Below are 24,567 nucleotides of genomic sequence, written 5' to 3'. Positions count from 1 at the left end.
TGTCCTTGTTTTGGACTACAGTCTGATCGCAGCTGTGATGAGTTTAGTTTGACTTATTTTTTGCTCTGTGATTGTTGTGGTCTTTTCTAATATCTTTTTTATGCTGATGTAAAACCGTAGCACTAGTACTTGTACTACTAGTTTAAATGTATATAAGATGCCAACCCCCCTCCCCCTCCTTCTGCTCACACATTGATATACAGACATGTTTTTCTAAATAGTTTGGGGACCGGAATCGGACTCAAAATACCCAGTTCCAATGCCACTACCCGGTTGTGACCCGATTCCAAAAATCTCCTCAAATGCTTCAATAGTTTTCAGCTGTGGTGACACTGGTTGTACTTCCACTGACTAGATCAATCAGGAAACGCAGACAGAGCACCCAGCCCAGTTTGAAAACTACATCATAAAAAAACATACAATATTATTCCCAGGTTTAAGTTCATTTTAAAATTCCAAAGAAACGCGAACCACATACAGACAGTTTTCTTCAACGTGCATAATTTATTTACAGGTTGTTTGTCACGAATATAAGCCTGTTGTCCTGCTCTGTCCTGGATCCAAGGCAGCGTGCTTTTTGTTTTCATCGAATACATAGAGGGCGCATACTTACAAATTATTTCCAAAACTGAGTAACACTAGCAGGAATAGAAGAGCATGCCCACTGCTTGTCTTTATAGAAATATTAAGGCAGGGAGTTCAGTGCAGTTTCTTTGATAAACTTAAATAATGTTATTAAAAATATAAAAATTAATCGATATCCAGTATTTATATCTGTATAATGTAATAATATAGAATGGAATCGGTTTGATTTAATCGTAGCAGCCCTTTACTAGGGATAGTAGCTAATAAAGCATACAGCCCTTGTTATTTTGGTTATGCACCCTGTGACCCAGACCTGTTTTTTCTATTATAATCGCACATTGGCTAAGAGGTGCTGACTTCATGTATGTATAACTTTTTATTCTAAATGTACTTTTTAGCCAATCTGATGAGGAATCTGGCTCTGGATCAGGCTCTGGTTCAGGTTCAGGTTCAGGTTCCAGCTCTGGGAGCAGCAGTGATGGAAGCAGCAGTCAATCGGGAAGCAGCGACTCAGGCAGTGGTTCTGACTCTGGCAGCCAGTCGGAATCGGAGTCCGAAGGGTCAAAGGAAAAGAAACAAGAAAACAAAACTGCGGAAATAGATGGGGCAGAGGTATTAAAAGTTGCTGATGGGCTATGTGGGATTGTACATATTATTTTCTCTGTTGGTGTTATCTGGTATAACTTGCTACCACACAGGCTCTCTCAAAAAGGCGCTTCTGCACTCTTAAATTTTTTACAAAATAAATGAAAAACAAACCAAAATCCTAAGTCAGTTTTTGGAGCAGCGACTACACACGTCAGGAACCTAATTCTAGTAAGCCAGGCAGCTAAGCTGTTTACTGGCTAGAAAACACAAAACAAAAAGGAACACAGTTACTTTTTAATACGATTGAGCACCTCTTCAATCGGGCTCCTTCATACAGCAGCAGCCCTGAAGGGATTGGCTGCTTTCTTTAAATACCCTACATCTTGCCCTAATGTACAATAATAGCCAGGTGCAGGTGATAATTAACTAATAAAACAATTACATTTTTGGCAGTGAGGATATTAACCCCCTCCATGCTGTATTACACAACTTACTGGAAGTTCCTAAAATCCATACTCAACTAGTCATGGCACATTTTGGTTTTTGAACGTAGTGAAATAATGTGAACTGTGTTATTTATTTCATGTTTATTTTACTTTCACCTGGCTTGAACATGTTAAAATGCTTGTCATTTTATGTTTTGTATTGTTTTTTTATTTATTTTACTTCCCTCCCTCCAGTTTTGGAAATCAAATCCAAGTATCTTGGCCGTGCAACGATCGGCTATGCTCAGGAAACAGCAACAGCAGCAACAGCAGAGTTCATCAGACAGTGGATCAGATGAGGTAACCGCAACAAATGACATGTATTTGTTTCCATAAAGACCTGAATGACCAGATGTGAGACCTTTCCCATAAAATAACTTTATCAGAATTCTTTTTTTTCCCCCCACAGGATTCATCCAGCAGTGACGAATCAGATGATGATTCTTCAAGTCAGAATAAAAGGAAAAAGAAGCGTAAAGAGTAAGTTTATAACGATTCATAATGGAAGGGGTCCCCAAGTGACTCGCTTGGTAAAGCCACGTGTTGTACAGAATGAGTCCTACAGGGCAGGTTTGCTGCTTACTGACAGGGACTGCTCATGATGATAAAACAAGTAGAATATAGAGAAAACTGGTCACAACTGGATTTCAGTGGTGTGGTTTGGCAGTGCAGTTATCCTATGGTTGAGGAGTTGCACCCAGCAAAAATATGTAACAGTGTTTTGTTTACTAAAATAAATACTGTACTGTGACTATGTTTGAATAAACAAATTCTAAACTTGCAGCACTGTTGACATTTGTAACTTGGCCGTTTACTAGAATTCCTCCCAAGGAATATGTGTTTGCTGTTTAAAAGTAATAAAGTACTGTAAACCCAAATTATTTGTTTTTAGTGAGGACTGGCATTTGTCTGGTTCCAGGCCAGAGTCCAGGTCTGGATCGAATTCTGGTTCCGATTCTGGTTCTGATTCTTCAGATGATCAAGGAGGAAACAGTGATGAGAGTGTGTCTGACTTCGAGCCTAATCACAAAGTTAAAAGCAGAAAGCCCCCAAACAGGTAAATCTGCCCTTTCTTTTTGCGCTTTACACTTGTAAACGATGTTTTTATAACAAAGTTATTAGACTTTCACTGGTGTTGGGGGGGGAAAATGACAGGATTCTTTTGTTTTTTTTATAACCTGAACTTCAGTTTACTGATTTGTACCTGATTTTTTTTGTTTAGTATTCAGTAAACTTAATCAGAAACCAAAACCTAAGCACCATATTCCACATATGAACTGTGTATACAGAGAGATTTTTACAGGTGTTTTGGTTTTTAGTAATCCTTTTTGTTAATACAGTAGTCTGTTATGTATCAGACTGCGGTGGGACCAGAGTAAGGGCGTATATGTAAAAAGTTGGATAAATGAATCTTGTTTGAAATGCTATTATACACAGCTGTAACAATTACTATATTCACACAATTACTGTTTTGAGATTCTTCTTTTATTAGGGAGCTCCTCTAAGTCCCATGTTTAGAAATATATAGGGTGTTAATGCTTGTGACAGCGTAGTCGTCTGCCATGTGGGTGTGTGCATTCGCTGCTGAGTGACAAACAGGAGATTGACACGGAGGTTGAAGTTGATACGCCCTGCAGTCAAACAGGATTTATTTACATATCAGCACACTGAACAGCTCCTGGGACACTACCAGCAATAGTTACAACACTGTACGAAAACTTTGGAAGGATTTGCAATCTCTCGGATAAATGGTTGGGACGGATATGTGATGGGTGGATATGTGATGGATTACTGTATGTGTAACAAACTCAGTAAAATTTGTTAAACGAAAATGTGGAACACCAAGTATACAATAACATAATTGACAGTTATTCGCCAATACAATTATGATTGCAATTTATGTATATTTTTCCCAGCCATATTACAGATTATATATTAAACTTGATTGTTTTAAAGGACAAATGTAAGAAATGGTAAAAAAGGCAAAACTCAGAAAAAGAAGCTACCAATGGGTTCCTCAGATGATGATAATTATGACAAGGGGCCCCGTCGTCAGGCCACTGTAAACGTGAGCTACAAAGAGGATGATGAAATGAACACTGATTCTGATGATTTGGTGGAAGTCTGTGGTGAAGATGTTCCTCCTCCTGAAGATGATGAATTTGAAACGTTGGAAAAAGTGATGGACATGAGGGTTGGGAGGAGAGGAGGTATTAACTAAATTAATAATGCATGTCATGCACATTTGAATTTGTCTCTCTTATAGGAGCCAAAACCTGTGGAATACTAACTGTTAGTGTTTTTATTATTATTTATTTAAAGCTACTGGTGCAACCACAACTGTGTATGCAGTGGAGGCAGATGGGGATCCAAATTCTAACTTTGTACAAGGCAAAGACCCTGGAGACAATCAGTATCTGATTAAATGGAAAGGATGGTCTCACATTCACAACACCTGGGAGACCGAAGAGACCCTCAAGCAGCAAAATGTCAAAGGCATGAAAAAACTGGATAACTTTAAGAAAAAGAATCAGGAAATGAAGCGATGGTAAGTATCTTAGTTAGACTTGCAGATAAATTCATAGGTAAATTCCCCTCAAGTGCATTAACTGACTTTATTTTTAATTGTTGTATTTAATAGTTGAATGTCATACTGCTCTGCACCCTCTTTTTTTTTTTAATACAATAAAGCTTTCAACACACTACACTTTTTTTTTTTATAAACACCTTTTATTTAACCCAATAGCCCCCCTCCCAGAGAGAATACATTTTGCTCTTATAAAAGTAATATTGTAATAGTGCCATTTAAAACCGACCTCCTTTTGTCTTATGATGCTGCACATGGGCTCATCAAACAATATTTTCTAAAATAATTTCTTATATATTTCATTGTTATTTATTTTAAAGGATAAAAACATCATCTCCTGAAGATGTTGAATATTTTAACTGTCAGCAGGAGCTTCTTGATGACTTGCATTCTCAATACCAAATTGTGGAGAGAATAATTGGTGAGTAAAAATGTGAGCTTTTCATAAAAAAAGACTTTCTTTAAATGCCACCCCCACTTTAAAAAGCCACTCATCACTTTAGGGAACACAGTTAAACAGTTCACTCGACAAACTGTTTTTTAAAGAATGAATGCCTCAAACATTGTCAAATGCTTCCTTCATTTAATTTATTTAGGAAGCTTACATACTTTTTCAGTTCAATATATTCATGCAAGATAAACAGAAAATTCTTCAGATAAAGAAAACTCAATTCATCAGGAAGTTTTACAGTAAGATCATCTATTTTGGTCTAACACTTGTTCCTGAAATCCAACAAAAATGCCATGGATAAGGTTGGCGCTTATAAAATGAACCACATTATTTTAACAAGATGTAGTTCTTTCAAAGCAGTTGATTGATTGCATTACAATCTTCTTCCATTGGCAGCTCATTCTAATCAAAAATCGGCAGCTGGTTATCCAGACTATTTCTGCAAATGGCAAGGCCTTCCGTATTCTGAATGCAGCTGGGAGGACGGTGCTCTAATTTCAAGGAAATTTCAGAAATGTATTGATGATTACATGAGCAGAAATCAATCAAAAACCATTCCCTTCAAAGACTGTAAGGTAAAGTGCTTGTAGATTTCATTGTCTAACTTCTTTCAGTGTAGCTTATGTTTGTTAGGCACTTGGGGGTACATAAACAATGTTAGACCACACCCTTAAGCATGTTCCTGAAGCTAAAATATGTGCTGAATGCTAAAATTCTACAATAAGAAATTGCTTTATCAGAGGCTAGGTGGTGCAGCCGGTTAATTTGCCAGTGCCCTTATTTACAAACTTTAATTTGCAACACATTCGAAAGTTAACCCTTGTTAACCCATGTTAACCCTTAGCGGTCCCCCAGCTCCTATCGGTCTCACTCAGCCATTGAAAGGTTTTCTCTGCTTTTTCGTGAGAAACGACTAGAGACCTGTGCTTGACGTCTTTTTGATGACTGGAAAGCGAAAATTGTAATGTCAGACCTGGTCTGACATAGGACCACGAGGGGTTAAAAGCTTCCCTACCATTTCATTTTTACAACTGTTTGTTGTAAAAATGAATTTGTATGTTGAAACATTTTGTGTGTATATAATGTCATTAACAGGTGTTAAAACAGAGACCCAGGTTTGTTCCCATGAAGAAGCAGCCCTCTTACATTGGTGGTGAAGGATTGGAGCTCCGGGATTACCAGCTGGACAGTTTAAACTGGATGGCACACTCATGGTGCAAGTAAGTCACTTGCCTAACATTTTACCTCGATTTTTAATACTAATATTAATGTTATCTTAGGTAAGGTAATCAACGTTTTTAGTGTTGATCCTAGTCTCAATCACCAATTAAACTTCAGTTATATAGTGTTTTTTGGAGTGGATTACTTGAAGGCCTGCTTCTTTGTGCTTGTTCTAGTTTTGCGTCATAACCTATGTGTACCTATTTCAGGAATTGACCTCAAGCAACCATTATGAAAACGTGCATTTTGAATGGCTGTTAGATTTAGTGGTGTTACAGTAGGGTGTACAATGTACGTTTTTTTTTATTCTTTTCAATCGACACAGTGTTGTGTACATGCATTCCCTTCGATATTAATGTTGTTGTGCCTCACGCACCTGTAACAACACTCTAATGGCAGCATTCTCATGATGGCCTTTTTGATAGATTCATTTTTGTAACCAATCTTCTCATCTAACCTGCGATTTTTAAAATTAAAACTCTAACCTCTCTACATTTAGTGCTGTAAGTTAAGCCTCCAAATAGCAATCGATTAATTGGGCACGCAAAACATAATCGTTCGAAAAAGTATTGATTGTACCCACCCCCCACTAGATGTGATTATTTTAATTTCATTGCTGTTCAGTAAAAGCTTGTGCACTACATTGGGATGCGAGGGATAATTAACTGTAATAGTTTTGCACGTGGGGCTGTAAGATTGCTGGCATAAAAATGTTTTATCGGCTGTGGATGCCGCTGATTATGCTTGCATCCACTAGATGGGGTCATCAATCAGGAAATGCAGCCCAGTTTGAAAAACACATTGTAAAAAAATACCTATTCCCGGGCTTAACGGTTCATTTTGAAACAGCGCAAACTATATACAGTCCATTTTCTTCAACGTGCACAATTTGTTTACATGTTTGCCAGTAATACAAGCCTGTCGACCTGCTCTGGATCCGAGGCGGTGTGCTTTTTGTTTACATCGAATACAAAGGGCACATACTTGCAAAGCATTTTCAAAACACTTAAGCCAGAAAAGGACAACACTGCCACTGCTTGTCTGGCAGAAATACTTTGATACAACTTATTTATCCCATGAATAGGCCTCGGCTCATTCATTCAGCATCATTTGGTGATGTTATCACTCACAGTTAACCATGTGATCCAGCCTTGTTCTTTGCAAGTACTAACATTTGGCACCCTGTATAACAGCTTATTATGAAAACTCGTAGGTTGACTTCTGCCACTTGATTGGTTGTACTAAACAAGACTGTATAGTCAGAACCGCTTTGCTGAATTTGATCTATCTGAATGGACATTAGCAAGGATTTTCCATATATACTGTGAATGTAGACGCTGACCTTACTGACAGTGTTGAGTCATGATTATCTGAGAGTTTATCTTGGGTGTAAAATGCTATTGTATGTGCTTTGTGTGTGTGTAGGCTATAGTGACCTAGCTTTTAATAATAATACTGATGCTTCTTTTTTTTTTATTCTTGGCAGGGTTATTGACTTTTTTTTTTTTTTTTTCCCCTCAGGGGCAATAGCTGTATCCTTGCAGATGAAATGGGTCTTGGAAAAACCATCCAGACTATCTCCTTCCTCAACTATCTGTTCCATGAACACCAGCTCTATGGACCTTTCCTGGTGGTGGTACCCCTCTCTACTCTTACTTCATGGCAAAGAGAAATTCAGTTATGGGCTCCTCTAATGAACGTAGCGGTTTACCTGGGCGACATAAACAGCAGAAGCATGGTATGACTGACAGCCTTTCTTCATTAAGATTTAAACTGTGTTTCCAAGGACTTTACATGTGCTTTATAGTGAAATATCAGTTCTACATATGGCTGGTATTATGCTATAGAGAACAAAAAAAAAACACTGATAAACAGCAATAACAATCACATCCTTCCAAAATCCTACTTTTTTGGAGTTGGTTTACTCTGTCATAAGACTGTCCTTGTGTCTTTGGAACTGCTTGGTCAAATGTGGTGAAACTTGGTTTGGACATTCAAAAGTTATTGAGAGTAGCAGAATCTAAATATATTTGGAGGAACCAGTCTGGTATGTATGTGCTGGGCCACTTTGTCATGAAACTGATGGCTGTTAATTTGTATGTACGGCAACAGTAGGGGATGGACTATACTTTAGTTCTCAAGGCAACAGTAATACATATCAAGAGCTAGGTGATTCCAGGTAATTTCAGACAGACTTTGTAATCAGCAAAATGAAAGTGGTCCTCTGGTTCCTGCATTCTGCAACACATACAAATCATATTGATTATTTTTATTTATTTATTTTTTGTATAGATTAGAACACATGAATGGATGCATCCACAAACCAAACGTTTGAAGTTGAATATCTTGTTAACAACGTATGAAATTCTGCTTAAAGATAAGGTTTGTATATAGTCAACATTCATATTGCCCGCATTTTCAGAATTATACAGTTTATTGCACTGCAGATCTTATTTGGATCACTCTTAATGCATTTGTTTCATATAACCTGTCCATTTAGTTGTATTTTAAAGGTTCATTACAGATATTTTTTTTAAAAGTGAGCAAAATATATTTTCCAAGACTCTAACAAATCCTTAAGCAGCTGAGCTTTTAGCTTCCCAGTACCATGTACTTTGTGAAGAGAAAATAACATTAAAGCCCCCACTGTAAATTTATTAAGAAGTAAAAGTTTGAATCATATAGCCCATAGTATAGAATGTGTAAAGTGGATACCTTTTGATTAGCTGCATTTTTTTTTTGTCCCAGTCATTCCTTGGCAATGTCAACTGGGCTTTTATTGGTGTTGATGAAGCTCATCGTTTGAAGAATGACGATTCCCTTCTTTACAAAACTCTGATAGAGTTCAAGTCAAACCACAGACTTCTGATCACTGGGACCCCTCTGCAGAACTCTCTGAAGGAGCTCTGGTCATTGCTGCATTTTATCATGCCTGAAAAGTAGGTGAAGCTGAGCTTTTCAAATGTGCATTTTTTTTGTTTGATTTAAATTTTAAATGACCGACTAAGTCACAATGATACGACGATTTTAAAGTTTATGTAAATGATTTTGATGTTTACCTGGTTTATTACTTGTCCAGTGTTAACTTTTTACCATTTTTATTTCAAGGTTTAGCTCTTGGGAGGTCTTTGAGGAGGATCATGGGACGGGTCGTGATTCTGGGTATGCTAGTCTGCATAAGGAGCTAGAGCCTTTTCTGCTGCGCAGAGTTAAAAAGGATGTGGAAAAGTCTCTTCCTGCGAAGGTAGAGCAGATCCTGCGGGTGGAAATGAGTGCAATACAGAAGCAATACTACAAGTAAGTTGGTTTCCCTGCACGATGGTAAGGCATAAGTATGTTTCCATTCTGTAGACTGATTACAGACAAATGTAGATACTATGGGTTTAAATTATTATTATTATTTTAATTTCCATTTCAATTGGAAATTGAAACAAAATTCAGTAAGAACATAAAGCATAACATTTCTTGAAATTTCACACTTTTCATTTTTACCCATTTTCATTGTATGTAGGTCATGGTGGCCTATGTTTTTATAATACTGGTCACTCTATAGTTTTGTGTTTATGTATACGGAGGGGCAGCATATGGGGAAAGCATTTTTGATCATTTAAGTAGATTTAAAGATAATCAGCTGGCATTTCATTAATAGGCTTTACAAAAAAGTATTCCAGTAACCTTTTTTTTTTTACTTCCTTGAACAGGTGGGTGCTGACCAGGAATTACAAGGCACTCAGCAAAGGCACAAAGGGCAGTACCTCAGGCTTTCTGAATATAATGATGGAACTGAAAAAGTGCTGTAATCATTGCTACCTTATTAAACCACCTGACGATAATGAGTTTTATAACAAACAAGAGGCCTTACAGGTAAGACATTGTGACTAGTGCAAATCCTTTGTCTGTGTGTGTGTATATATTGTAAACGATCCTCGCACTCACGGAGTTCGTTGCCCCTTTAAGATAGACCCAGGACACATTGATCTTTTACGGCGCTGACGCGCACTTTTTAATAAACACAGAAATGAAAACCAAACAAATGCCTAGCTCCCTCTTGGAGCTCTGACTAAACATAGACTGGTTCCTCACTAAACCACAGGACGGCTAAGCCGTTTACCTGACAAACACCAAAACGGGCTTCTCTCAGCACTCTCTTCAATACGACTGGACACACACGCAGTCGGGCTCTTCACTCAGCCGCCCCGATCAGTCTGGCTGCCTCTTTTAAATACCCTGCACCCGTCTCTAATTTATAATTACGATCAGGTGCCGAGGATTAACTAAATCATTAAAACAATTACAATTAAACCCCATAACACCCAAATGTGCATTCTCACAAGGTTTTTAGCAGGGAAGGATTTTACCCCCCTCCCTGGTACCTTACAATATATATATATTTTCAATGTCCTATTTTCTGCATTTATCTCAATCCGCTTCTAGTACCTGTTTCATTTCTTAGATCAGTCCAAACAAGCACATCATTGCCTTTTAAAAAAGCTTTTTAACCTTCAAACAAAAAAATACTTTATAAAAACACCAGAGCTCCTGCTGTGAGTCTCAGCTGGACTACATACAGTACCACATTAATTAAATATTTTTTTTAAATCAAAGAATGCATTACAATTACAATTTTGGTACCATATCATTTAACCGTCAGGCGCCTCAGGTCCAATTTATTTTCACATGCACTGTTTAAAAGTGTTTCTTTCCCCCCAGTAAAACAGGTTTAAAAGGCACTGCATATCAAAAGAACACTCAGTACTGCATCTCCGGCCAAGCCCCACCCCTTGTTCGCTGTATTTTTCACATACCTTTTCATAGTTGTGCATACTGATAACTCCTCTCCTGATCATTCATTTTATCACTAAACTCAATAATACGATCCAAGTCATTATTTTATTACTATAACATCTCAAAGCTCTGCAAATGTCCATGATATTCTTTGAGCGCTGTATGCGGAAGCATCTATCTTCTTTGTTTATGTCCATGTTATCTCTATGGTGCAGGGGCTGCGTGTATTGCTCCGATCCGCCCCTTTTTTTTTCCAGCTCCTATCGGTCTCCCTCGACCAATGAGAGGTTTTCTCTGCTTTTTCCTGAGAAAAAACAACTGTGGTTGACGTCTTCTGTCCGACATCAGACTAGAAAGACAAAATTGCAATGTTGGACCTGGTCCAACATAGGACTGCAAAGGGTTAACATTTAATGTTTGTAGAATGTCTAAATGTCTTATGAAGTGATCCATGCAGAATGTACTATTTCAAAATACTTGAAGAACTGTAGCCAGTAATGATGTGTTCTTCATTTTCTCTGGTGTGTTGATCGAAACATCTCTGTTATTGCTGGCCTAATGGTACCGTGACTTTAGAAAACCCTGTGTGAACACATTGATAATGTGAGAAAGACGTGAGACTCGTATAGATTTCAATTGTGAAAACAAGAAATACGGATTAAACAAGCAGCAAGTAATAAAAAAATAAAAAAAAGAACCTCGTCTTTTTGGTTCTCTGTGGGTTACATACTCTGTATTTACATGTAGTTTTATTCAGCAGCACTAATTGGAATCACTTCTTGTTCCTCAGCATCTGATTCGTAGCAGTGGAAAGCTGATCTTGCTTGACAAGCTCCTCTTGCGCCTTAAAGAGCGAGGCCACCGAGTTCTCATCTTCTCTCAGATGGTGCGAATGCTGGACATTCTCGCAGAATACTTGAAGAGTCGACAGTTCCTGTTTCAGGTAAACTCTCTCCGTTCATTTCATGGGACGCTTTGTGTTTTAGAATGTTTAGACATTGTTTTGGAATGCTTGAAAGACGAAGCAGTAGAGAAAAGACAGGTACATAACCAAAATATTTCTTTCTGTTATTTATCTAGAGGCTGGATGGATCGATAAAGGGAGAAATGAGGAGGCAAGCACTTGATCATTTTAATGCAGAAGGATCAGAGGTAAATGGCAGATTGTAATTCTGTTAATGAATCTACGAGACTTGTATGGATGTCTTTCTTTACACCTTGTTTAATGTATTAACTAACAGTACAGTGCTTGCTCTTTTATAATGCTTTACTGAGGAGACTAGTTACACCGTGGTTATTTGTGTTCTGCCTTATAACTGGATTGAAAGTGCTAGTGGAATGGCAAATGGGTGCCACAGACATTACAAAGGGGGGCATTGTAATCTGTAGGAAGTATTTAGCCTGTACAATGTGTTTTTTTTTTTTGTTTTTTTTAAACAAGATGTTTTAAGAGGTAAAGTTCCTTTGCATGTAGCAGTCTCCTGTGTTTTACTTCTTGAAAGGGACCTCTAATGTAGCATTTCTGCTTTTTAAATGTCCTTTTTCACCACTTTTTTTTTTAATAAACATCTGCAGATTGCAAATCAGATGTTCGCTCATTTTTGGCAATGTTGTTGCAATGTTCTTCACTTGTTTGCTGTCCCTTTTAGGATTTCTGCTTCTTGCTGTCTACAAGAGCTGGTGGTCTGGGCATAAATTTGGCCTCTGCAGATACTGTTGTCATTTTTGACTCTGATTGGAATCCTCAAAATGACTTGCAAGCACAAGCCAGGGCCCATAGGATTGGGCAGAAGAAACAGGTACAATTGGACATGTTTGCTCCGTTTGTAGATCAGGGCAATATTGTATTCTTAATAAGTTAAAAGTACATTCTCAAATCACCTGTAATAAAAATAATGGGATTGTAATTCATTTTAATTGTTTTGTCCAATTTCAGGTCAACATCTATCGACTGGTCACCAAGGGGTCTGTGGAGGAAGAAATCATTGAAAGGGCAAAGAAAAAGATGGTGCTGGACCACCTGGTGATCCAGAGAATGGATACCACAGGAAAAACTGTACTGCACACAGGCTCAGCTCCTTCAAGGTGCTTGCTTTATACCTCCAGTAACAACGTGCAGTTTATTAAATCAGATGTATGCAGAATGCATCACAGTGCACGTTGTGCCTGCAGAATTATGGACTGTTAGAACAGCATTTGGCAGTATTTCTCTGCCCAGTTCCTGTACGTGCAAAACACGTGTGTGACTGGTGTTGCTCCACCCTACTGTTAGTACCTGTCCTTAGTCCCTGACTACTGTAACTTTCATGGAGAATATTTATAGGTAAAACCTGTGTAATTACAATTCATAGATGATTCCTGTTCTCTGTGGGTAATATGTGTTAATGTGGTAATTGAGTTATAATAAAGTTGTAACCCAGAAATTCAACAAGAGAGACAGTATTGTTATGGATATTAATCTTCATATAGTGGTACTCAAGCAGACAGTGTACGTTTGCTGGAGCAGTGCTTGGCTGCCCCTTAATAGTTGTAAAATCTGTAATTCTCTAAAAAAAAAAAAAAAAAAATCAGTTTTAGTTGAATTACTGTAACTAAATGCTGTCATTTGGTGCTACCATGTGAATGAATTACTTACCATTTAGAGAGTGGGAGGAGCAAATTACCCCGGAAGTGAAGCTTCCAAGGTAAATGTGGTTTTTATCAGACAAATTAAAACTAAAGAAACAAAATGTTGATGCAAGAAATGCTCAATCATCCTGTGAAATCTGTATTTGATTTTTACAGTTCCACTCCTTTCAATAAAGAAGAGCTTTCAGCAATCCTGAAGTTTGGTGCTGAGGAACTGTTTAAAGAACAAGAAGGAGAGGAGCAGGAGCCACAGGTTAGATGCATTTCAGTTGTTAGTTTTGACCTGAAGGTCTTTATTTCAAGAGACCTAACATCCCTGTGCTTGCTTACCAGGAAATGGATATCGATGAAATCCTGAAGCGAGCTGAAACACGAGAAAATGATCCCGGTCCATCTACTGTGGGGGAAGAACTGCTGTCACAGTTTAAGGTGCTGCCGTGTGTGTGTCCATCTGAATGCACAAAGTTGTTAAATATATAAAACCAAGTACAAATAATAATACATAAATCAGTATTGCTTTAGATAGTATTTATCTGAAATATGCTGTTGTAAATCCTTCACAGGGCAATGGAGTAGCATCAGTTATTTTAACTCAACACTTTTTTTGCTGTTTTAACCCCTTCAGGTGGCAAACTTTTCAACAATGGAGGATGAAGAGATTGACCTGGATGCTGATCGGAAAAAGAAGTCCTGGGATGATATTATTCCTGAGGAGCAGCGGAGGAGACTGGAAGAGGAAGAGAGGCAGAAAGAGCTGGAAGAGATCTACTTACTGCCCAGAATGAGAAATTGCGCCAAACAGGTATTTGCTTATCTAGTACATTGTGTTAATGTCTGAGGTGCCGTGCTTTAGTTACTAGCAGTGCTTTACTGTACCATGGTCTGTTGTGAATTAGTAACGTTATGATTTGTATAGATTAACTGAATTCGCCATGTGCTGATATGCAAAGGCTGAATTTGTGTGGATTGCTGCTTTTTTGGACTCTGGATGACAGCAATCCACACAGATTCAAGCAGCTGTTTCTTCACTTGTTTCATTTTGATTAGTAAATTAGCCCAATCAACACCAGTGACCCTCACATGAATGTCGGCATCTGATTTCTGTGGAGAGCTCAATCAGAATAATTGGTTCATGAAGCTCTACTAACCAATCCAAAATTTTTCATTGCAGTAGACTTGTCGCCACACTACAGCTTTTGATATGACTAGAGTATGAAGTGGAAGTTAAAAATAAAATGCTAGAAACAGTCATGAGGACAGATTTAGTAATGTTCTGGAGAATCTTATTGTGACACGACCGTGTAGGAGTGCTGTGCATATTTCTGTGAAACGCTAAAAAAGCATGATGTTCAGTGTGGCTTATCTAGTCAATCTGTAATGTTATTCTTTAAACAGGCAAATTTTAATGGGAATGAAGGCAGGCGCGGCAGGAACAGCAGGAACAGCAGGAACAGGAGGTACTCTGGGTCCGACAGCGATTCTATTTCAGGCAGAAAGCGACCAAAGAAACGAGGGAGACCACGGACAATTCCAAGAGAAAACATCAAAGGGTTCAGTGATGCTGAAATACGGAGGTAATGTCTGAAATTAATACTTTTTAAAGCCTATTTTTTATAGAACTTGGCATCCATTTAAATGAGCATATCAATGATCTAATGTTCTATGTGAAAAAAGGGGATTTACATTACTTTTAAGGCACCTTTTTATGTTTCTGTTTATGACCTCTTACAGTTTATTCTGGAGTTATTTTATTTTTTTTAATTTGTAGGTCCGTTTCCATTGTGCTATACAACCCTTTAATTTCTTTCTAGGGGAATACTGTCTTTTTGTAACATGGTTTTTCATGTTTGATGTTACAGGTTCATCAAGAGTTACAAAAAGTTTGGAGGCCCTCTGGAAAGGTAAGTTTTGTTTTATATAATACACGTGATTTAAGATAATGTTCTCTTTTGAATTGTTAGCTATGGACAGACCTAAATCCCATTCCATTGTTTTCTAGACTTGATGCAATTGCCCGGGACGCTGAACTGGTTGACAAATCTGAAATGGACCTTAAACGGCTGGCTGAAACCGTGCATAATGGCTGCATAAAGACCCTGAGAGAGAACTCATCTGGGCCAGAAAAGACAGGAGGTAATTTATGTTTTTAGAAGGATTTTTTAAAGAATGCTTTCTAATTTACTTTTTTTCAATTCTGGTCAATAAAAAAAAATAAATTCTAGCAAGAATAAATACAGAAGCAGTTTGTTGAGGGTGAAATAAATCATTTAATGTTATCCCTGAGCTGGTTAAATCTACCTGGCAACATGGAAATACAGTGCCTATAGAAAGTCTACACCCCCTTGAACTTTTTCACATTATGTCAGTGCCTCAGTTTCATGCATTTACATTTTTTTCCATTTATCTACACACCATACTCCACATTGTTCAAGGGAAAAAAGTTTTAATTGAGAACGATTATATAATAAATACAAAACTGAAAGATCATAATTGGATAAGTCTCCACCCCCCTGAGTTAATACTTGGTGGAAGCATCTTTGGCAGCAATTATAGCTGTGAGTCTGTTGGGATAGGTCTCTACCAACTTTGCACACCAAGATTTGGCAATATTTGACCATTCTTCTTTACAAAACTGTTCAAGCTCTGTCAAGTTCCTTGGGGAGCATTGATGGACAGCAATCTTCAAGCCATGCCACAAATTTTCAATTGGATTTAGGTCGGGGCTGTGACTGGGCTACTCAAGGACAGTTACCTTTTCGTTCTTTAGTCACTCCAGTGTAGCTTTGGCTGTGTGCTTTGGATCGTTGTCATGCTGAAAGGTGAACTTCTGTCCCAGTTTCAGCTTTCTTGCAGAGGGCAGCAGGTTTTCTTCAAGGACTTCTCTGTACTTTGCTCCATTCATTTTCTTTTCTATCCTGACAAGTGCCCCAGTTCCTGCCGATGAGAAACATCCCCATAACATGATGCTGCCACCACCATGCTTCACAGTAGGGATGGTGTTCTTTGGGTGATGTGCTGTGCTGTGTTTGTGCCAAACATAATGCTTTGCATTTAGTCCAAAAAGTTCAATTTTAGTTTCGTCAGACGGCAAAATTTTTTGCCACATGACTACAGAATCTCCTGAGTTTTTTTGCATACTTCAAACAGGATTCAAGGTGGGCTTTCTTGAGTAATGGCTTCCTTCTTGCCACCCTACCATACAGGCCAGAATTGTGGAGTGCTTGGGATATTGTTGTCACATGCACACTTTGACCAGTCTTGGCCATAAAAACCTGTAGCTCTTGCAAAATTGCCATTGGGATCTTGGTAGCCTCTCTGATCAGTAATAGTTTTAAGGGACGGCCTGATTTAGGCAGGGCCTTGGTGGTGCCATACACCTTCCACTTATTAGTAATCGTCTTGACCGTGTTCCAAGGGATATTCAAGGCCTTTGATGTTTTTTCATACCCATCCCCTGATCTGTGCCTTTCAGCAACTTTGTCCCGGAGTTCTTTTGAAAGAGCCTTGGTGCTCATGGTTGAGTCTTTGCTTTGAAATGCACTACCCAGCAGAGGGAACCTACAGGAACTGCTGAATTTATCCTGACATCATGTGAATCACTGCAATTTAACACAGGTGGAGGCCACTTAACTTGGTGTGTAATTTTGAAGACAATTCTAAATTACACCTGAGCTAATTTAGGATCGCTACTACAAGGGGGGGTGGACACTTATCCAACCAAGCTTTTTTCAGTTTTTATTTAATTTACTACAAATTTCTAGAATATTTTAACATTTTGTTTTTCACAGTAACCTGTGGTATGCTGCATGTTTAAAAATACTGCTCAGAATCGCTGGAGGTTTGAATAAATAGAGGCCTCCTGTCTTTAAACCTCAGGCAATGTTCTTTTTGATCAACAGGGGGCAGGCGAGGTAAAGTGAAAGGACCGACATTCCGAATCTCAGGGGTTCAAGTGAATGCAAAGTTGGTCATCTCGCATGAAGAAGAACTGGCACCATTGCACAAGTCCATTCCAGCAGATGCTGAGGACAGGAAAAGGTAGGTCAAAAGAAATCTAAAAGAATCAATTTTGTGTCTCCTGTAAGAACTGTAGTGGTCATATAGACAACAAGTCAATAGCTAGCAGATAGTTTTTAATTCATCCCCAATAGTGTTGGTAGATTTTTCTTAAAACAATCATTCAAGATTTGAGTTAAAGCAAATTGAGTTGATTGTGGTGACCTGAAGTAGTATATCTTGTTGCTTCAACAGATATAGCATCCCTTGTCATTCAAAGGCAGCTCACTTTGATGTTGACTGGGGTAAAGAAGATGACTCCAACCTATTGATTGGTATATACGAGTATGGCTATGGTAGCTGGGAAATGATCAAAATGGACCCAGACCTCAATTTAACACAAAAGGTAAGTCACATAGTGCTGCATTTTGATTGGGGAATGGGTTAGTGTAAGTGTTCAAAATGCTACGAAATAGAAAATTAACATATGCCTTGAATTTTATTTTATTTTATTGTAGTTTCATTAACATTTTTTTCTTTCTCAATGCAGCTGTTACCAGATGACCCAGATAAGAAGCCACAGGCTAAACAGCTGCAGACAAGAGCTGACTACCTCATAAAACTACTAAGCAAGGACCTGGCCAGGAAGGAGGCCCAGAGGTTAGCTGGGACGGTAAGCCAAACACTTTGTATTGAAAAATTTTTTAAAAGTAAGGCCTTCTTACTCAGCAGTTTGATATGTTATAAACACAAAAATGTACCCACTAGGTGTCCCTGTTGTACTGTGTGCTTATGCTTAAGAGAAATGCATGCATACTATGAGTATTTAATACTTAAATGTTTTTCAATTATGGAGATAGTTGCATAGAAATCTGATTGAACATGTCTTTAAAAAAAGTTTATGTAGCAATTAAAGTTAGTATTAAATATTATTTTGAATATTTTTAGAATTAACTTGGAACCTACTAATCTACTGTTTGTAGGCCAATTCAAGAAAGAGGAAGCCCAGAAGCAAGAAGAACAAAGTTGCAAAGCCAGTAAAAGTTGAAGAGGTGGTGAAGAGTGACTTGTCTCCGCCCCCATCAGAGAAAAGTTCAGAGGAGGAGGAGACGGAAGAGCGAAAGGTGGGGCTTGTATGCTAGTAAAACATTGCTACCAAATTGTAGACACAAGATGACACTTAATAAGCTCGTTTTATTTTTATTTATTTATTAACTTTTCTTTACTGTACCAGTTAAATTGGTCTAAGATGCACTGCATGGGGGGGGGGGGGGGGGGGAAAACAAAAAGAAATAAATAACTCAAAGTAAGCACCAAAAAATTAAATTAATAAAAACCAAACTGAAGCCCTGATTATAACACAGTAGTTGTGACTGTAAAAAAAATAAAAATAAAAAAAGCATTTTGTATATGTATTAGATATCCAGATGTAAAATGAATGAAAATATATCAAGTAGACATGGTTTGTTTTCATCAGTTTGCAAAACAGCCATGTGTCCTCCTTTTAGGAAGAGGTTGCTCCTGCCAAGCCTGTCAACAGGAGAGCCAAAGCTGAAAAAGTAAAAAAGTCAAGTGATGATGATGATGATGGTGGTGATGATGACGAACCAGAGCCAGAAACTGTAATTAAAAATGAGCCTGAAGAGAAGGAAGCAAAAGAAAAGGACAACAAAAAAGAAAAAAAGGATAAAAAAGAGGAAAATAAGGATGTAAAAGAGAAAAGGGAACTGAAAGAGAAGAAAGAAATGAAAGCTGAGCCTGTACTGAAAAAAGAAGAAATTAAAGAGGAAAAAGTAAGAAAGACAACATTCATTCCTGTGTGTAGTCTGTCGGTATTAATATTGAAATGTATAAATTCCAAGTCTGATTTCAGACACTTCATTTAACTCAAATTAAATGTTGCTGTGTTTTTTTTAAGATAACTGAAGTAAAAGTTGAGATGAAGGAAAAACTGAAGAAGGTAACAGATGCTCCTGTGCACATTACTGCAAGCAGTGAACCTGTACCCATCGCCGAGGAGTCGGAGGAGCTTGACCAAAAGACGTTTAGTGTGGTAGGTTCAAGATGGCAAGTTCAATATTGACAGGAAATACCTCTTAAAACCAACAAAGGGGCTGCGTAAAAGGGACTTAACAGAGAGCTGAGTCTTCTATATTGAAAGGGAATGACCCGGTATGGTCTGAATTGTAAGCTAGGGCTCATTTCTATATACCAGTACAATGTTGTATCGGGGAATGATGTCTGGAGCAAAATGTACAGCATATGTAGTATTTCTTTATAAAGTTGATCACACTATTTAATCGTATTACCTACTTGCCTGCACATCTTGTATTACCTGCACTGTAAATGCAACAAGTAGATGAGTCATTTCCCTCATTGAACTTCAAGAAATGTGTGTTTAAAACATAAGCAGAAACCATTACAACATCAGAGAGCATCAATTCATATTGTCCTTAATTTATTTTTCTGGCAGTCTGTAAGCTACTGTAATGCTTTTGTTTGGTTGATGTTGAGGCAGGTGCTATTTTGCTGTCTGCTTTGTCTCCCAACACAACCCACAATTTCCCTTTTATAATTACACGTTAGATCTTGTTTTTAAATGTGTTGCATGTGTTCGAACTGATTTGGTAATTCTTTAGTTAGGTACGGTGCACTCTGTTTATAAGAGTCACATCCGTCCCTGGGTGATATTGATTCTTTAAGCGGTTGACTCTTAAATGGACTGATATGATTAATAAGCAAAAGTGTGGCACTGCACATCAGCAGTTTAAATACAGTATACAAATGTCAATACATCAAAACAGCCAAAACCCTAGTTTAACTGCCATGTGGTGTTACGTATAATCGTTTTTTAATTAATATCATTGCAGTACAGTATTTTGTCAGGACTACCACTGCATTTAAACATCTGTGGCTTGCTTTTCTTCAGTTGCGATGCAAATCTCTGTTTTTCACTAAGCAGAGATGCAAAGCTCTGCTTGGTGAAAATAACAGTGCTGTACTCGGTATGTATTCAGTGAATGTGTATTCACTTTATTGAAATGCATTTTCACTAACAGAGAACAAAAAAACACTGGACCTGGGATTATACTGTATGTACACTGCATACGTGCCTAATCACGCAAGACGTAATCAAATTTCAAATTCAGAAGCCGCTTAATTGGCTGTACACATCATTGCACTTGATAGTGTCGTATTACATGCAGTCAGTTTGCCCCCAAAATTATTCTTGTAAAATTATTGCTTGATTTATTAAAAGCGGAGTGTTTTAGCATGATTAGTATAGGAATGATTTTGCCCAGTAGTTTTGATCACTATATGCAGTTGATTCTGATAAACAGAGTGCACTGTATTAGCCTTACTACATACATATTTTAGTCTATTTACCATAGTACAGTGTTTATAGAGCAGTTCCAAATGTGTACATTACATGGGAATCTAAAGTTGCACATATAGTCCTGGAGAGCCCCAATCCTGCAGGTTCTATAAGTGTCTAAGTCATCGATGGTTAAAGATCTGGAAAACATATTAATCTTGACTAATTAAGCCAATAATTGGTAAAATTAAGTAGCTCCATTGCAACGAAAACCAGAAGACCCTGTAGCTCTCCAGGGTTGGATACCCCTAGCACAGGGCATATGTTGGGTCCATCTCTAAAAATAATGATCACAAAAGTAACTTCCAAGGCCGTTTGTTATATTTGCACTTATGATCTCGCAAATTCGAAACAAGCAAGAGTTTACTGTATGCATTTTGCCTTTTTTTTTTAGTGCAAAGAAAGGATGCGACCTGTTAAGGCAGCATTAAAACAGTTAGACAGACCAGAGAAGGGTCTTTCAGAGAGGGAGCAGCTGGAACACACAAGGCAGTGCCTGATCAAAATTGGAGACCACATCACTGAATGTCTGAAGGAGTACACCAACCCAGAATTGATCAAACAGTGGAGAAAGTAAGTAATCGGGCAAGTGATAAGATCTTCTCATATTAGATTGGTCAGTTGTTGGAGATTTGATAGATGCACTTAATCGTGGAATTCTACTTGTTTTAATGATTGTCTGGTTTCACATACCCCAGCTGCCTAAACTAGGGTATATTAAGATAATTGCTAATCAGGATATTTGAAACCAACTGCAAGAAAGAGAAGACTTAATTATTTATTTATGTATTTATTTTTTAAGGTTTATGTCACAGAATACTATATGCTAGGCTGATGTTGAATTAGCTTCCGTTTTAATTGAGTACAATTTTATTTTGTTTCACTTGTTATGCATAGACACGTTTTTGGTGCATTTACCTGGAGGTCATTCGATTTTATGTATTTTATGGTTGGCACAAATATATTGACCAGGAAAAAACCTTTAAGGCAAGTTCAGCTTTTCAGGTGCATGCTTTATTGTTTCAGAAATCTCTGGATATTTGTATCAAAGTTTACAGAGTTTGATGCTAGAAAACTACACAAACTATATAAACACGCAATCAAGAAACGACAAGAGAATGCTCAGGTATGTGAACCTATTTTAATCTGTTGTAAAATGTAAAACTTTGACAATTTAAAGCAACTGGCAAACCACTGTTTTTATTTGTGTGTTTGTTTTTTTGCAGGCAGGTGACCTAAACAGTAGCTTAAACATTCACAACATTAAACAGGAAGGTATGTGTACATGTCCTGTTTTGCATAAAGAATATCCATTTTGTATATGCTACTTATATTTTTGGGCTTTTAAATCAGCTATAAACTTTTGTTTCTGTAAGCTTGAGTACATTTCCTAACTGAGAACTTAATTGTGAAAGGTCCTTCCTCTCTTCTGTTACAATGCAGATATTGAAAAGCTAAAGGAGAATTCTCATCATGATGACAATAGCAGGGAAAGCTACACCTCTGAGAGGCACCACTCCTCACATTACAATGATCATCACAAAGACCGGCAGGGAGATTCTTATAGGAAAAGCGATTCTTCGAGGAAGAGACCATATTCATCATACAGCAATGGCAAGGACCACCGAGACAGGGATCACTACAGGCAAGACAGCAGGTAGAGACTGGTGCTTGAATTTCTGTTGGTCATCTCACTGCGACGAACACAGGGTCAAAACTAGCTTTAGTTGATGGAATCTGCTGCAGCTTCATTAAGTTAATTGTTTCTAGAACTCGTTCTGCAAAATGCAATACACATGTTGCTATCTCAGATTAATAGTATATAGATCCTGGGCTCAAGTCACCTAGAACATTCTTTTTTGGGGGAAAAAAAAAAAAAAACAAATGTGGTGGTTTTATTTTGTTTTTTATTTTAACAGATACTACAGTGACAGTAAGCACAGAAAACTGGATGACCACAGAAGTCGAGATCACAGATCAGGTTTAGAAGGGAGCATGAAAGAAAGATCTCGCTCAGACCACCACTCCCATTCTGACCACAGGTCCCACTCCGAACAACGATCAAGTTCTGAATATGGCCACCACAAATCCTCTCGAGAATACAGGTACCATTCAGACTGGCAGATGGACCACAGGGCCTCTGGGAGTGGGCCTAGGTCTCCCCCATATGACTCCAGGTCTCCCCTCGGACACAGATCTCCATTTGAGTACTCTTCTGACCACAAAAGTACTCCAGAGCAGATCTGGAGTAGCCGCAAGACATAACACAAGCTGAGATGTCATGTCTGGACCTTTTTGTTAGCCATAGAAACAGCTGAACACAGTAAATGCCTTATGTGACTTGAAAGCGCTATGGACAGGCTGCTTTCAGTAGCAGTATTGCTTCTCCTTTCCTGGTTGCAAGGTGTAATATCCCATTAAAAGAAAAACAAATATTTTTATATTTAAGGGTAATGCTGCATTGTGCTGCAAAGTTTGACATTTAAAAAAAAAAAAAAAGACTTGTTTACTACTACCCCAGAACAACTGCCACCCCCCTTTCACCACCAACTACAAAAAACTTTTGCATACTAGAAAGTAGTGATGTGCCTCTTTATTTACAAACTAACACCTAAAGATCTATTATGTAATTGATTCTAATAGACATTCCTAAGAATGACTAGAGAAGTTTCTTGATCGCAAATTGAAGGACGTTTGGCTCACCCTTTCCAATGTAACATAGTACTTTAGTAATACTGTGACCCACCTGCCACGTAGTTGCATCATGCTTGAAGATTTTTTTCGGTCAAAAAAAAAACAGTCACTAGTTAAATTTAATATATCATATATATATATTATATATATAATATATATATATATATAGATATTTATAATATATTTTACATAGTGTACTACTGTAAATTTATTGTAAAATAATGAATTGAATGAGCTTTTTTCCTCAGGCTTTTTTTTTTTCTGACAGTTTCCCTTTCCCCCAAAACTCAGGCTGCATTGTCACAAGAATAAAGTTGTCAGTTTATTATTAATGGATAGTCTCACAATGAATTGCTGTTCTGAATGTAATAATGGGGAAAGGAAACCTCTATTCCATTATATGTACACACTATAGTGCCCCCTTTCTATTATTACTTATAATCAGTCTTGACTCGTTCCTTTTTGTAATTTGTTATTTTTAGAAAAAAAGACAAAAATACTTTCCTTTTAATTCAATACGCTTGTGATATAGGAGAGAAAATGGCCATTTATACTAAGGTCCCAGGTCTAAAAGTTAGATCTCAAATAAACTAGATTACATTTTTAATGTAAATCCATTTGTGTTCTTTTTAAATGTAGGCAATAATGTCCAGTGTTTTATGCAGCCACATGTATCTGTGTCTGGGTAAATTTGAAAGATTCTTACAGTACACACTCGTGTGCTAGATACCTTCTATATATTACAAATTAAATTTACAAAAAAGGCATTTTTTTCTTTCTAATACTTTGTGGTTATGGTTTTTTGTAATGCCTAACATCATTCACCTTTTACAATCTTAAGTCTATCAGCATTAAGTTTGTTTTTTTTTGTATCCACTACAGAATTCAAGTATTGAAAAGATTTGGGGAGGGAGGAGACACACAATTGCACAGTTCAGGATTTTTTTTTAATACTTCTATTAATTAAAGCCTCTGTCATCTATAAGAAGATATCATAAATCACAATAAGAAGTAAATCTCAGGGATTTAAAGTATGTTAACTACGCTGCTATGTACCAAACATATTGGAGTAATGCAGAAGGCAAAGAAACACAGGTTACAAAAAACTGTAGCTGTATACAATGTGGATGTTAACCTTGGTGTATCACTGTGAAAGATAGAACTATATGTA

General features: G+C 37.6%; 1 protein-coding gene across 2 annotated transcripts in view; it reads left to right on the top strand.

Annotated features, from left to right (window-relative positions):
• LOC121302858 (chromodomain-helicase-DNA-binding protein 1-like) overlaps nucleotides 1–23,220 on the top strand; it is a 29,773-nt gene extending 6,553 nt beyond the window's left edge. The window contains exons 3-37 of one of the 2 annotated variants that reach the window (XM_041233158.1): nucleotides 984–1,197; nucleotides 1,854–1,958; nucleotides 2,068–2,138; nucleotides 2,578–2,715; nucleotides 3,615–3,868; nucleotides 3,981–4,206; nucleotides 4,566–4,666; nucleotides 5,093–5,271; nucleotides 5,792–5,916; nucleotides 7,439–7,655; nucleotides 8,210–8,299; nucleotides 8,666–8,856; nucleotides 9,026–9,214; nucleotides 9,619–9,781; nucleotides 11,493–11,645; nucleotides 11,783–11,854; nucleotides 12,352–12,501; nucleotides 12,639–12,787; nucleotides 13,487–13,583; nucleotides 13,664–13,759; nucleotides 13,956–14,132; nucleotides 14,726–14,904; nucleotides 15,190–15,231; nucleotides 15,330–15,463; nucleotides 17,230–17,368; nucleotides 17,582–17,732; nucleotides 17,877–17,999; nucleotides 18,310–18,450; nucleotides 18,835–19,119; nucleotides 19,245–19,379; nucleotides 21,097–21,275; nucleotides 21,729–21,828; nucleotides 21,929–21,977; nucleotides 22,146–22,359; nucleotides 22,622–23,220. In XM_041233158.1, coding sequence (XP_041089092.1) covers nucleotides 984–1,197; nucleotides 1,854–1,958; nucleotides 2,068–2,138; nucleotides 2,578–2,715; nucleotides 3,615–3,868; nucleotides 3,981–4,206; nucleotides 4,566–4,666; nucleotides 5,093–5,271; nucleotides 5,792–5,916; nucleotides 7,439–7,655; nucleotides 8,210–8,299; nucleotides 8,666–8,856; nucleotides 9,026–9,214; nucleotides 9,619–9,781; nucleotides 11,493–11,645; nucleotides 11,783–11,854; nucleotides 12,352–12,501; nucleotides 12,639–12,787; nucleotides 13,487–13,583; nucleotides 13,664–13,759; nucleotides 13,956–14,132; nucleotides 14,726–14,904; nucleotides 15,190–15,231; nucleotides 15,330–15,463; nucleotides 17,230–17,368; nucleotides 17,582–17,732; nucleotides 17,877–17,999; nucleotides 18,310–18,450; nucleotides 18,835–19,119; nucleotides 19,245–19,379; nucleotides 21,097–21,275; nucleotides 21,729–21,828; nucleotides 21,929–21,977; nucleotides 22,146–22,359; nucleotides 22,622–22,967 — 5,374 coding nt within the window. In that variant the 3' untranslated portion in view covers nucleotides 22,968–23,220. Of the gene's footprint in view, nucleotides 1–983; nucleotides 1,198–1,853; nucleotides 1,959–2,067; nucleotides 2,139–2,550; nucleotides 2,716–3,614; nucleotides 3,869–3,980; nucleotides 4,207–4,565; nucleotides 4,667–5,092; nucleotides 5,272–5,791; nucleotides 5,917–7,438; nucleotides 7,656–8,209; nucleotides 8,300–8,665; nucleotides 8,857–9,025; nucleotides 9,215–9,618; nucleotides 9,782–11,492; nucleotides 11,646–11,782; nucleotides 11,855–12,351; nucleotides 12,502–12,638; nucleotides 12,788–13,486; nucleotides 13,584–13,663; nucleotides 13,760–13,955; nucleotides 14,133–14,725; nucleotides 14,905–15,189; nucleotides 15,232–15,329; nucleotides 15,464–17,229; nucleotides 17,369–17,581; nucleotides 17,733–17,876; nucleotides 18,000–18,309; nucleotides 18,451–18,834; nucleotides 19,120–19,244; nucleotides 19,380–21,096; nucleotides 21,276–21,728; nucleotides 21,829–21,928; nucleotides 21,978–22,145; nucleotides 22,360–22,621 lie in introns of both variants that reach the window. The other variant, XM_041233150.1, reaches the window with a different exon arrangement.
• The last annotated feature ends 1,347 nt before the right edge of the window (nucleotides 23,221–24,567 follow it).

The sequence above is a fragment of the Polyodon spathula genome, chromosome 2 (assembly GCF_017654505.1).
Source record: "Polyodon spathula isolate WHYD16114869_AA chromosome 2, ASM1765450v1, whole genome shotgun sequence".
Taxonomy (NCBI): domain Eukaryota; kingdom Metazoa; phylum Chordata; class Actinopteri; order Acipenseriformes; family Polyodontidae; genus Polyodon; species Polyodon spathula.
Note: the sequence above shows the minus strand (reverse complement) of the source record. Positions and strands in the feature narration are given on the sequence as shown.